This window comes from Suricata suricatta, chromosome 7, assembly GCF_006229205.1.
Source record: "Suricata suricatta isolate VVHF042 chromosome 7, meerkat_22Aug2017_6uvM2_HiC, whole genome shotgun sequence".
NCBI lineage: Eukaryota > Metazoa > Chordata > Mammalia > Carnivora > Herpestidae > Suricata > Suricata suricatta.
Genome location: NC_043706.1, coordinates 36,070,943 through 36,085,013, shown reverse-complemented (window position 1 = coordinate 36,085,013; position 14,071 = coordinate 36,070,943). Strand labels below are relative to the sequence as shown.

The 14,071-nt window shown below is 37.2% G+C and overlaps 1 protein-coding gene across 1 annotated transcript in view; it reads right to left on the bottom strand.

Annotated features, from left to right (window-relative positions):
* Positions 1–14,071, bottom strand: part of DNAH8 (dynein axonemal heavy chain 8) — a 323,365-nt gene that overhangs the window by 204,802 nt on the left and 104,492 nt on the right. Inside the window, exons 26-29 of the mRNA XM_029943168.1 lie at positions 8,873–9,069; positions 8,168–8,294; positions 5,593–5,828; positions 3,596–3,700 (exon numbers count right to left, since the gene is read on the bottom strand). Coding sequence (XP_029799028.1) covers positions 3,596–3,700; positions 5,593–5,828; positions 8,168–8,294; positions 8,873–9,069 — 665 coding nt within the window. The remainder of the gene's footprint in view (positions 1–3,595; positions 3,701–5,592; positions 5,829–8,167; positions 8,295–8,872; positions 9,070–14,071) is intronic.

Here is a 14,071-nt window from a genome sequence, read left to right as displayed (position 1 = left end):
GGGCCCGACAATCAGTAACCTAACCATCCATCTTAACAAACAAGGCAAAGAAGAACAAACTAAATGCAAAACAAGGAGAAGGAAATAATAAAAATTACAGCACAGAAAAATGATATAGAGAATAGGAAAACAACAGAGAAAATCAACAAACTAAGTTTCTTCATTGAAAAGATCAACAGAATTGATGAACCTTTACCTACACTGAGAAAAGGACTCAAATGACTAAAATTAAAAATGAAAGAGAGGTATCATTACCTCCTTTACAGGAATAAATGGAATTATAAGATCGCAATCAATAGAGTGAATAGGGATCCTATGGGGTAGGAGAAAATATTTGCAAATCATATACCTGATATGGAGTTAATACCCAGAATATATAGAGAACTCCTACAACTCAACAACAACAAAAACCACAAACAACTCAATTTTAAAATAGGCAAAGGACTTGAATAGACATTTTTCCAAAGACAATATGCAAATGGCCAACAAGCATGTAAAAAGATGATCAAGATCATGTATAAGGGAAACGCAAATCAAAGCCACAATGACATACCACCTTACCAAGTAGGATGCCGACTATCATGGAAACAGAAAATAACAAGTGCTGGCAAAGATGTGGAGAAATTGGAACCGTTTTGCAGTGTTGGTGGGAACATAAAACGATGCAGCTCCAATGAAAAACAGTACAGTGGATCTCAAAAACTTAAAAAGTATATGATACAGCAATTCTATTCCTGGATACCCATACAAAAGAATTAAAAGTGGGGTCTCAAAGAGATATCTGCACTTTCATGTTCATGGCAGCATTATTCACAATAGTCAAAATATGGAAGCAACCCAAGTGTCCACAGACAGATGAATGAGTAAACAAAATGTGGCACATACATATAATGGAATATTAGTCAGACTTGAAAAGGAAGGAAATTCTGACACATGTTACAACATGGATGAACCTTGAAAACATGATGCTAACATACAAGCCAGTCACAAAAAGATCGCATGATTGTACTTATATGAGGTACCAAAAGTAGTCAAATGTATAGAGGCAAAAAACAGAATGGTGGTTGCCAGGGCCTGGGGAAACAGAGAAATTAGTTATTATGTAATGGATATAGAATTTAAGTTTTTTAAGATGAAAATTTTCTGGAGATTGGTTGCACAACAATGTGAATATACTTAACATTACTACCTACCCTTAAAATAGTTAAGATGTTAAACATTATGTGTATTTTACTATTATTTTAAAAAATCTTTGCACATGGCTACAATAATCCTGCCATTATGTGACTGGCATAAGGGTAGACATATGAAGCAACAGAACAGAATTGAGAGCCAAGAAGTAACTCCCTACATTTATGATCAACTGATTTCCCACCAGGGGGCCAAGGCAATTCATTGGTGAAAGAACAGTCTTTCAACAAATGATGCGGAGACATGGATACCCACATGCTTTTGCAGAAAGTGGCACCTTAACCCACACCCCAAACAAAAATGAGCTCAGAATGTCTCAGAAACTTAGATGTAAGGGCTAAAATTATAAAAATTCACATAAGAAAACATAGTAGTAAATCTTCATGACCCTGGATTAACCAACTGTTTTCCAGACATGATACTAAAGCATGAGCAACAAAAGAAAAAAAAATAGATAAACTGGATTTAATTAAAAATTAAGTCAAAACTTCAAAAATTTGTGCTTCAAATTCACAGAGACAGAATGTAGAATGGTGGTTACCAGGGTTTGAGGGGAAGGGAGAATGCAGAGTTACTATTTAATAGGCACTGAGTTTCAGATTTACAACATGAAAGGAATTATAGGGATATATAGTGGTAATGGCTGCACAACAATGTAAATGTCTTTAATGCCACTGAACTGTGCACTTAGAAATGATTAACATGGTAAATTTCATGTTATGTGTCTTTTAACACAGTAAAATAAAAAGGAAAAGAAAAAGGACACTGTCAAGATACTGAAAAGATATCTTTTTATCCATTCATCAGTTGATGGGCACTTGGGCTATTTCCATAATTTGGCGATTGTAGATAATGCTGCTATAAACATTGGGGTGCACGTGTCCCTTGGAATTAGTGCTTTGGGTAAATATATAGTAGCACAAATGCTGAATCATAGGGTAGTTCTATTTTTAACTTTTTTGAGGAACCTCCATACTGTCCTCCACAGTGGCTACACCAGTTTGCCATCTCACCAACAGCGCAAAAGGGTTCCCCTTCAATACCTGTTGTTTCTTCTGTTGTTAATTTTAGCCATTCTGACAGACATGAGGTGGTATCTTGTTGTAGTTTTGATTTGCATTTCCCTGACAACATGGATGGGGTTAGAGAGTATTAGACTAAGTGAAATAAGTCAGTCAAAGAAAAACACCATATGATTTCACTCATATGTGGAATTTAAGAAACAAAACAAATGAGCAAAGGAGAAGAGAGAGAGACAGAGAGAGACAGAGAGACAGAGAGAGAAAGAAAAACCAAGAAATAGACTCTTAATGACAAAAAGCAAACTGATGGTTGCCAGAGGGGAGGTGGGTGGGTGGACAGGTTAAACAGGCGATGGAGACAAAGGAGTACACTTGTTGTGGAGCACTGGGTGTTCAATGGGAAGTACTGGCTCACTAAATTGCACACCTGTATCTAATATTACATTATGTCTTACCTAGCTGGAATTCAAGCAAAAACTTGAAAAAAAACAAAATGAAATTGAAAAGACAACCCACAGAAGGACAGAAAATATTGTGATATGGGACTTATATCCAAAATACATAAAGAGCTCTTAAAACTCAAAAATAAAAAGACAACCCATTTAAAAAATTTTTTTAATGTTTTATTTATTTTTGATACAGAGAGAGACACAGCATGAGAGGGGGAGAGGCAGAGAGAGAAGGAGACACAGAACCGGAAGCAGGCTCCAGGCTCTGAGCTAGCTGTCTACACAGAGCCTGACGCGAGGCTCGAACACACAAACGTGAGATCTGACGTGAGCCGAAGCTGGAGGCTTAACCAACTGAGCCACCCAGGCGCCCCAAAAGACAACCCATTTTTTTAAAAAAAAAGCAAAGGATTTAAGTTCACATTTCTTCAGACAAGATGGATGAATGGCCAATAAGTACATGAGGCCAACATCATTAGACATTAGGAAAATGAAGTCATGGTACCTAGGACAACATGGGTAAACTTTAAAACATTATGCTACATGAAAGAAGCCAGTGACAAAAGGCTACATATTGTATGAATCCATCTGTATTAAATGTCCAGAAAAGGCAAATTCATAGAGGCAAAAAATAAATTTGTGGTTGCCAGGGACTGGGGTAAGAGGGAGAAGAAGGAGCAGTCGCTAACGGATATGGGGTTTCTCTTGGGAAGATGAAAGTGTCCTAAAAGTAGATAATAATGGTGGTTATGCAACTCTATGAATATACTAAGAATCACTAACCTGTGTACTTTGAAATGATAAATTTTATGGTATGCATATTATATCTCAATAAAACTATTATAATAATATATATTTAAACCTTATAATGTATGAAAATATTTCCCCTAGAAATAGTGACTTCTAAAAAATAAGAATTAAGTTTGTACTTACAGCTTTGCTCTGCAACTTGTTGAAAGAATATCTCAGGGTGTCAACTGCTTCTGATTCTTCTTTGGTTACTTCAACTTCAAATCTATTTAAAATAGCATAGGCTTCCTGGAGAGTGGGAGTAGAGTTCAGAAACATCACAAGGAAAGCAAATGCCAAATGATTTAGATGCCTTCTAGAAACACATTCCTATTCTCCCCACTCTTAGAAGAGAGCATACTCCAGAAGAGTGGTTCCTAAATTAAACATGTATAACAAGTGCCTCTAGATTTTAACTGATACCGGATATTGACTCTAGGTCCTAGGTCCCAATATCTGCATTTAATAAGATGATTCTGATGGAGATATGGGCAGATCACATTGAAATACTATCCTAGAAAACACTGTCCTAGAAAATATCCCTAGAATCATTTTCTGTCTCTCTCTCCTGCTTGATCTTGTGCAACACCATGCAAAATATCTTCTCATTACTCTATGTAAATATGGGCTGGCTATGTAAAAAATAGAATGAAACAGTGATATGGGAGATAATCTGAAGAAAAGAAATTTGAAAAACCAACAGAATGGACTGGCAAATGGATTGACTAAAAGAATTTATGCTGAAGAATAAAGTTTCTGCAGTCAAGAAAGAATGATATGATAATTTGTTAAATCTTAAGGAATGGATGGTCAGGCATCAAAAATTCCCTAATACTAAGATTTAAAGAGGTAATAAAGGTATGAAGTGTATCAGTTACCAGAGTATAAACACTAAATAGCTTTAAGAAGGCAATACTAGTTCTGAGCATTGGCATACCAAACTGAGGCAGTGAGAATGCCAGTCCCGCAGGTATTTTGGGCATAGGGAAATTTAAATTTAAATTTAGATTTAATGTAGAGAATTTTTTAAGAGTCATAAAATAAACTAAGACTTTGATTTTTATTATCACTATGAGCCAGGAATTTAAATATTAGTTATACAGCTCAGAGCCTGGAGCCTGCTTAAGATTCTGTGTCTCCCTCTCCCTCTGCCCCTCCCCAGCTCACACTCTGTCTCTCTCAAAAAAATAAAATAAAGACATAAAAAAATTTTTTTAAATATTAGTCATAAAATACTTGTAAGTATACAGAATAATGGCCTCTCCAAGGTTGTCCTCATCCTAATCCCCAGAACCTGTACTATGTTACTTTACATGGCAAAAAGGGACTTTGCAAATGCAATTATGTTCAAAAACTTCAGATAGGACAATTATCTTGGCTAAACTGGGTGGGCCCCATTTAATCACAAAGGTCCATATAAGGAAAAGAGGGAGGCAGGAGAGTAGAATCAGTAGGAAACTAATACAGTCCTCTACCCTAAAAATATCTCTGGTTGATCTTAGTTCCAACAGTTTACTACTGAGCCTAAGTGTACTGCCCCTACCATGCTGACCAGGGTATGCTGTTGGTCATGAGTGAGACCTGTAAGTGGTTTCTAAGGAAAGCTAAAGATATTTGGGGAACTTGCCTAACATGTCAAGATTGACATGGAAGAGCAAAACCATTCATTTCTGTAAAATGTTGGTGCTACTATAAAAAAATTGAACTAGATCAGCTCAGCATTACTAATATATCAATCTTCCTTTGTATACTGTTCACTGTTGATAATTGTCAAAATCCCTCCAACGACATCACGTCAGAAAGAAGAGGCAGACTATGCCATAAAATAGATGAAGAAGTATATTAATAGAATCAATTTGTGTGTGTGTGTTTTAAATTTTTTTTCATGTTTATTTTTGCAAGAGATAGGGAGACAGAGCATGAGCAGGGGAGGGGCAGAGAAAGAGAGGGAGACACAGAATCTGAAGCAGGCTTCAGGCTCTGAGCTGTTGTCATAGAGCCCCACACAGGGCTCAAACTCACAAACCACGAGATCATGACCTGAGCTGAAGTCGGATGCTCAACCAACTGAGCCACCCATGTGCCCCTCTCTCTTTTTTGATAAGCATCTCAAGAAAGAAAAAAATACAATCATTTCTTACTTCAATTGGTCCCAAAATCATGTCCATTTGAATTTCATTATCACGGATACATGCTAGGGCTTCCATTGCAAATCTGACATCATCTAAATCACGGATAGGTCTAGATAACTTTTTCAAGTATTCATTGATAAATGCTATCAAGTCTGACATTTTCTTTTTGTATTCTTCATTCAAATATCGACAGAGTAACATCTTCCATGCCTTAGCCTCAATTGATAAGGCCAATTTCATTGGCTCTGGGGAAGAGGAAAAAAGAGCAGAATATAAATGACATTCTGAAACTATTTACTTCATGTCTAATCTGAGCATCCATAACTGTACTGTCCTATTTGATGATCACTAGAGACATGTGGCTATTGAACATTTGAAATATAGTTAGTTTGAATTAAATGTGCTATAAAGTTACCAGATTTCGAAGAATGTAATTCCTCTCCCCATAGAGTATGTTAAGCTGTGCATGAGACGGACACTAGAGTCTATGGAGAGGAATTTTGGAAATGAGCTCGAGCACTGCCCAGTGTGAACTTTGCTCTGTTTCTCGTCATCCCGCTAGCAGCCCTCCGTCAGTCCTCCATATTCCTCGAGGTGACCCCACACAGTGGAGTGTAATACATTGTTTTGTCTGCCAAACCTGTCCCTGTCTTCCCCTTATTTCACTCCCTAGCTCATCCACATGTAAGAGAATGTGTATAACTTGACCTTGTACCTGGGCCTGATTGTCCCAGTCAGTCCTAACCTTTTATCTGCTAATCAAAATCCTTTCTTGTTTGGAATGACACTTGAGGGGGAGCCATATGATCTGGGAAGCAGAAAAGGTCATGCACAGAGGGAAGAAGAAATGGGAGGCAGAGAGAGTGGATTTCCTCAGCTTCCTGTTCTGTCCCTGGTTCTGGTTCATACCTAAGACCCAGCTGCATCTTGGATGCTGGGATATATACTTTTCTCATAAAAAAGCTTAGAGAGGTTTCTGTTTCTTGAAAACAAAACAGCTCTAACTAGTCAATTCTATCTTAACAATCCTCACACATTCTCTTTTCTCCCCTTGGTACCTCTCAAACCTGCAGCCCTGCCATGCTTGAAATTTGATCTCTCCCCCTGCATCTCCCAACAGACTGAGAGGACTAGGGAGCCGAGGAGATGGCAGCCTGAGAAGAGTCGCACAGTCAGCTTGTGGGTCGAGACTGGGAGATCCTATATCATGGGGTCTGCACCTCATGGACTTCTCCTTTTCCTCAGGCCCCAAGCACTCAACCCATTTCTTTATAACTGTTGCCACCTATTCCATTTTTTTCACTTTCCTTTCTTGAAAATCAAGCCCTCAGCCAACTCTCACACTGCACTAGAGTTGATTAGTGTATGAGGAATCACAGCACTAACCACTATGAGAAAACAAACAGGAAGTTTAAATGATAGTAATAATAACAAGTAAATTAATGTTCCAAAAGTCTACAGTTCTTGGAATTATTGCCACTGAGGTATAGTTTCTGATTTCTAACTGAATATCCCCGTCAAGGGCTTGTGATTCTTCCCCAAATTAAATCCCTTCTTGATAGATATAATAATGGCATTTAATATTTATTGAACTCAACTATTTGTCAGGTACTAGGCCAAGTTCATGAGGTGGGCACTTTCATTATCATCAGCAGAAGAGATGGAAGTTAAAGAAGTCAGGCAACCTTGATAGTCAAATTTGAGAGCCAGTTACACTTACTCCTTAAGGATAGACCTGAAAATCTACTTAAAATGGATAGTTGTTGTAAAATAGGTCATTCAAATATCTCCTGAGAATGATATCTTCTCACAAACTTCAAGCACCATTACCTGTATTGGGTAACCATGGCAATAAAGAGCCGCCACAACCCAGTTTTAAACCCAAACCAGGGACCAACAGACCTCAGCTCACATGCTTTTGACAACCAATCAGCACCAGCCCCTCCCTTCTGAATGTCAACCAATCAAAAAGAACATATTCAATAAGCCCACCTCTGAGCGCCAACCAATCAACAACAGTCTCACCTGAGTAACCATCCTGCTGCAGGTGATGCTAACCTATCTCCGCCCACAGTGCTTGAACTCCACGCAGCCCGGACGCGGGATATGAGATGGGGCAGTGTGCTCTGTGGGGAACCCTGTGCCTGAGCAGCACAGCTCTCCCTTACTCTTGTAATCAGTAAAATCAGTTTGGGCGTTGTATTTCAGAGATTCAATGGCTGTCTCATCACCCTTTGATACTCTAATCCCAAACAGATTAACTTCTCAGGAAACCTCACGTTGTTTTACCCCTATCTCACGTATATTACTCCTTCCTCATAGTAACCCCCCAAAAAGTTTCAAGTGTAGCCTAGTTGCTTGCCAAATGAGGACTTGTGCAGTGTATTCAGTGTATTAAGGCACTCATATACTATGTACAAAAAAATATATAGTAAATTATATAGCATATATATTATGCATAATGTAAATTCATGTTTATATGTATAATGTATATGTATATGAAAGGCAGCTTAATAACTGCTTTCTAAATAATGTAATATTTCATGTGAAAATACAGACACTTTACATCATATTTTAAAAATACCTGTATGTAGTTCAAGTGCTCCTACAACAATAACAGGCTTCAGCTCCTCAATCTCCTGTTCAAAAGTAGCAAAGTGTAGAATTTCTGATCTGATTTCAGTCAGAGAGGGGTTGTTAGCCAAAAATTCCTGTAGTAAGGAAATAGGAAACAATATTTTCTTTAACTTTTGGACAGTATAAATTGCATACTGCTTTTTTTCTTTTTCTTTTTCTTTCTTTCTTTCTTTCTTTTTTTTTTGTTTGTATGTTTTTTCATTTGCAGGTCAGGCCAGTGGCTCAGTAAAGAAAGGGATGAACTGGTAGTACTGGAAGATGAGGAGATGAGGCCAGGTGAGGGAATTTCATAGTCTACCGTGAATAACTGAGTTATTCGTGTGTCCTTGAGTCTCTAACTAAAAATACAGGTGAATCTATGTTAATTGTGACACACCCTTGAATACCCAGCCTCTGAACATGTCTGGACCATAACTGGTTCCCAACTGTTCACACAAATTAAATGAAATCTGAGCCTCACTACTCTCAGTTGCCTCAGAGAGTCACTGTGAGTGCAGCACAAAATCTAGTATGTTAGATGCTTGGCCTTTTCAGGTTCTTGAGCTCTGCTCATGAGTTCCTGTCATCATCACTGATGCTTTCCTGCTTCTCTCGCACACGTTAGATATAAACAACTCAAACCCAAACTGCATCACAAGTAGCCGAAATACACCTTCACTTTCACGTCTCGGTCTTCTGTCCAGAGCGTCTTGTACTTTTGAAAGTCCTGCAAGGCGTCATGAGCCACCTTTCGTAGAGAATTCACAGAGGAGGAAAGGAGGAGGACCAATTTGGAAATATCCTTGTGCTCCGCTACCCCTGGATAAAAGTTCTTCAGTTTCCTTGCAGGAGTTACTTCTTCGATAGATTCTGAAAACAGATGGTTTTATAGAGAGATAACTTCTATATGCAACTTCAAATATTATCAATTTTCATATTTATAGACTTTTTTCAAGCTGGATTTTCTTTATTATTATTATTTAAATTCAAGTTAGTTAACATACAGTGTAGTCTCGGCTTCAGGAGTTGATTCCCATGATTCATCACTTACATATAAGACCACCCAGTGCTCATCCCGACAAGTGCCCTCCTTAATGCCTGTCACCTGTTAAATCCACCCCCCCATCCAACATCCCTCCAGCAGACCTCAGTTTGTTCTCTGTATTTAAGAGTCTGTTATGGCTTGCCTAAACCACTGTGTCAGATTTTGAGGTCTAGATTTCTTTAATGTGGGAAAACTACTTTCAGAGAACAGAACTGAAAGACACTGATTAAACATCTTCCTCATAAATCCTCAAGGGAAAAAAAAAGGTCAAAAGAGCTGAATTTGTTGCTCTATAGAACAGTATGGTAGTTAAAAGGGAGGCACCATACCTATTACCCAAATAACCTTTGGCCAGTTTTTTAATCTTCATGGAAATACTTGTGAGGATAAAATGAGACAATTTATGTTCGTCCTCAGCTCAGCATCTGGTATATAGAGATCATGTAATCACTATTAGCCACAACCATAAACATCTCTCACCAAAATCTGATCATGCCACTGCCATGGTCAAAATTCTCAATTCTCTATCAGACAGAGACTACACAGATACTTTCATTTGACCCAAACAATCCCTGACTTTTTCAAAAACAGTTATGAACAACTAAAAATCATGATATTTCATGTGCAATTCCAGATTTCTAATAGAGTTCTCTTTTAAAAAGGTTTAATCTGGGGGGTGTCTGGGTGCCTCTGTAGGTTGAGAATCTAACTTCAGCTCAGGTCATGATCTCATGGTTTGTGGGTTTGAGCCCCACATTGAGCTCTGTGTGACAGCTCAGAGCCTGGAACCTGCTGTGGATTCTGTGTGTGTGCGTGTGTGTGCGTGTGTGTGTGTGTCTCCCCCTCCTCTGCTCGTGCTTAGTCTCTCGCTGTCTTTCAAAAATGAATAAACATTAAAAAAATTTTTTTAAGATTTAATCTGGTAGTATGGGGTCCGTGTTCCTGCATGGCAACAATGAGCGGAAGCTGAGAAACATCTCTAAAAAGGACATCCCTGGTGAATTGGCCAGTCTCCTCTAAGACCACATCACTCATTTGCTCTTTTGTCTTACTTTTAATCAAAATTAAAGCAAAAGAAAGTACAAGGTATTTGGCTGAATTAACTAAGTAACTAATGTTGCATGTCCTGGTAGTTCTTTCCCTTTTCTTACACAGAAGTATCCCGCTGTGTAGATATATCTCATTTTGTTTATCCATTGACCAGTTTTTGGACATCTGGTTTGCTAGCAATTTAAAGTTATTACAAATAATGCAGTGTGAACATTGACGTCTTTACATGGACATATGATTTCATTTCTCTTGGATAAATACCGAGGGGTGGTATTCCTGAGCCAAATGGTACAGGTGTGTTCAACTTTTTAAGGAAGTGCCGAACTGGTTCCAAAGTGGCTGTGACTTTATATACATTCCCACCAGTGATGCAGTAAAGTTTCAGGCTCTTTGTTAACAACTGGCATTGAAGATTTTTTAAAAGTTTTATCCATTCTAATAGGTGTGCAGTGGTATATCATCATAGTTTTAATGTGTATTTCCTTAATCCTAATGGTATCTTTTCATGCATTTTTTTAGCCATTCATGTATCTTCTTTGTTGAACTAATCTTCTGACCATTTGGGAGGGCAATAGTCTTATAATTAAGTTTGAGTTTTTTATATATTCCGAATACAAGTACTTTATGCCATATGTATGCATTGCAAATAGTTTATCCAAATATGTGGCTTCCCTTTTTAATATTTTAAATTTGTCTTTTGAAGAGCAATCGTTTTTAATTTGATTGAAGTCCTGTTTGTCAGTTTTCTTTGTCAAGGATCATATTTTTGCTGTCATACTGAGAAATTTTTGTATAACCCCAAATGGCTAACTTAAATTTTAATTTCTTTTTAAAGAGATTTTTATAGCTTTAGGTCTTGTATAACTGACTTTGAGTTCATTTCTTTGCATAGTGTGGGGTAAGTCAACTTCATTTTTTTTGCACGTATATATCTATTTTAGCATCGTGTGTTGAAGAGACAATCCATTGCTCCATTTTTTGTTTTACTTCACATCCTTTCAGAAAGTCAACTGACTCTAAAGTTTATTTTGGGTTGCCTATTCTGTCCCACTGATCTACATGACTAATCTTAGGCCAATACTGCACTGTTTTGATTATAACTGTATAGTATGTTTTGAAATCAAGTCATCCAGCTCTATTATCCTTTTTCAAAATCATTTTGGCTATTGGAGTTCCTCTGAATTTCCCTATTCCCTACTCAAATTTTCAGATCAACTCAATTTTTCCAAAACAGTCTTCTGCGACTTTGATAGAAAGTCCACTAAATCGGGGCACTGAGTGGCTCAGTCGGTTGAGTGTCCGACTTCGGCTCAGGTCATGATCTTGCAGTCTGTGAGTTTGAACCCCACGAAGGGCTCTGTGCTGTCAGCTCATAGCCTGAAGCCTGCTTCGGATTGTGTCTCCCTCTCTCTCTGCCCCTTCCCCTGTCCCTCTCTGTCTCAAAAATGAATAAACATTGCCAAAAAAAAAAAGTCCACTAAATCTATAGATCAGTTTGGGAGAACGGCCAACTTAGCAGTACTGAGACGTCCAACCATGAACATGGTGTTATCTTTCAGCAATATTTTGTAGTTTCTGATGTATAGGCCCTACACTTCCTCTGTTACACTTATTCTCTACAGTAGTATTATGAATAAAATTGTCTTCCTAATTTCATTTTCAGATTGTCCATTCCTACTATTTAGAAATATAATTGTGCTTTGTGTATTGATCTTACATCCTGTGTACTTGCTGAACTCATTTATTTTTTTATTAATGTTTTTTGTTTTTTTTCTTTTGATAGAGAGAGAGAGACAGAGCACGAGAGGGGGAAGGGCAAAGAGAAGGAGACACAGAACCAGAAGCAGGCTCCAGGTTCTGAACTAGCTGGCAGCACAGAGCCTGACACGGGGCTCGAACCCACAGATGTGAGATCTGACCTGAGCTGAAGCTGGAGGCTTAACCGACTGAGCCACCCAGGCGCCCCTGAACTCATTTATTAATTCTAATAGTTTTGCATGTGTATATATTCCTGGGGATGTTTTTACAGACAAGATAATGTTATCTGTCAATAAAGCCAATTTTGCTTTTTCCTTCCTAATCTGTGTATCTTTCTTATTACACCCACTGGATTGAAGCTCCAGTACAATGTTGCATAGATGTGGGGAAAGCCAGCATTCTTAACTTGCTGCTGATCTTAGGGGTAGATAATTTCGTCTTTCACTAGTAAGTATGATGTTGAAGAAGTGTCTACAGAGGTAATCACGTGATTTTGTCCTTAATTCTATTAACAGAAGGTATTTTAAACCAATCTTATTTTCTGGGATAAACCTCTTTTGGTCATAATATACCTCCCTTTTTATGTTTCTGAATTCAGTTTGCTAACATTTTGCTAAGGATTCCAGCATAGTCATTTAAATGTATGGATCCTTTAAAGAATGCTTTTAAATATAAAGAAGTAAAATTTAAACATATTTTCTTCTATGGCTTGAGCTTTGTATGTCTTGAAAATTTTTCCCTACCCTAATGTCATAAATATATTGTGCTAGATTTTATTCCAACAGTGTTATAGAATACATAAATATTTAACGTACTATAAAATATAGACTAATGGGTATGAATTTAGGATACTTTTATTTTTTTAATGTTTATTTCTTTTGAGAAAGAGAAAGAGTGAGAGCAAGCACAAGTGGGGGAGGGGCAGAGAGAGAGGGAGAGAGAGAATCCCAAGCAGGCTTCCCACTGCCAAGCACATGGGGCTCTACCCCACAAACCATGAGATCATGACTTGAGCTGAAATCAAGAGTTGGACATTTAACCAACTGAGTGCACCTGGCACCCCTTAAGATACTTTTATGATCTAATTTAAGTTTTTCCATATAGATAAAAGTCACTAGTATCATTTATTAAATAAATAACACATTCTTTCCTTCTGGTTTATAAGTCTAACTGTGTAATATATCTAATTTTCATATATATGAGTGTTTCTACACCCTCTGTCCTGTCCCATTAATCTATTATCTATTCCTGCATTATTAAGAAATTGTCTTAATCTGGCTTAATAATACTCCTTTCTATATGGCAGGACAGGACCTCTACCCTGTTTTCCTTCATCAATATTTTGAGCTACTTTTGGCTTTTCGCATCGCCACATAATTTTGCAAAAAAAAAAAAAATTAAAATTAACCTGACAAATTATAGGAAAAAATTCTGTTGTGATGTCATTGAAATTGTATTGAATTTGCAAATTAATTTAAAACTTGAGTTATTCAAATTGTGGATTTATACCTATCTTCCATTATGCCATGCAGTAATAATTATCTTCTCCCAAAATGCCATGCAAATATTTTTTACATTTATTAAGTACCTTATAGTTTTATGGCTATTGAAAAACAAATTTTTTCTATTATATTCTTCCAGCTTTATTGAGATATAATTGGCATATAATTCTATTACTCTGGTTGAATTATTGGCTATTATAGAAACACTTTTGTATGTTGGTCTCTTATACAAAAACATTACTGAACCTATTAGTTCTAACAGTCATTCCTAGATTTGTTGGACTTTCCATGCATGACCTTCAAATAAGGACAACCTTAGTCTTCCTTTCCAATTATCTCATTCTTTACTGTCTGATTTCTCCAACAAAATATTGAATAAAAGTAGTGATAACAAGCTTCCAAATTTTTCCACAGACATCATTAGCAGAAAACTTTCATATTCCTAGGCTAAAATGATGTGTATGGGTGACTAAAATATATCATATGCATAGAAGCACGTAAGACAGTAGTTAAGGAA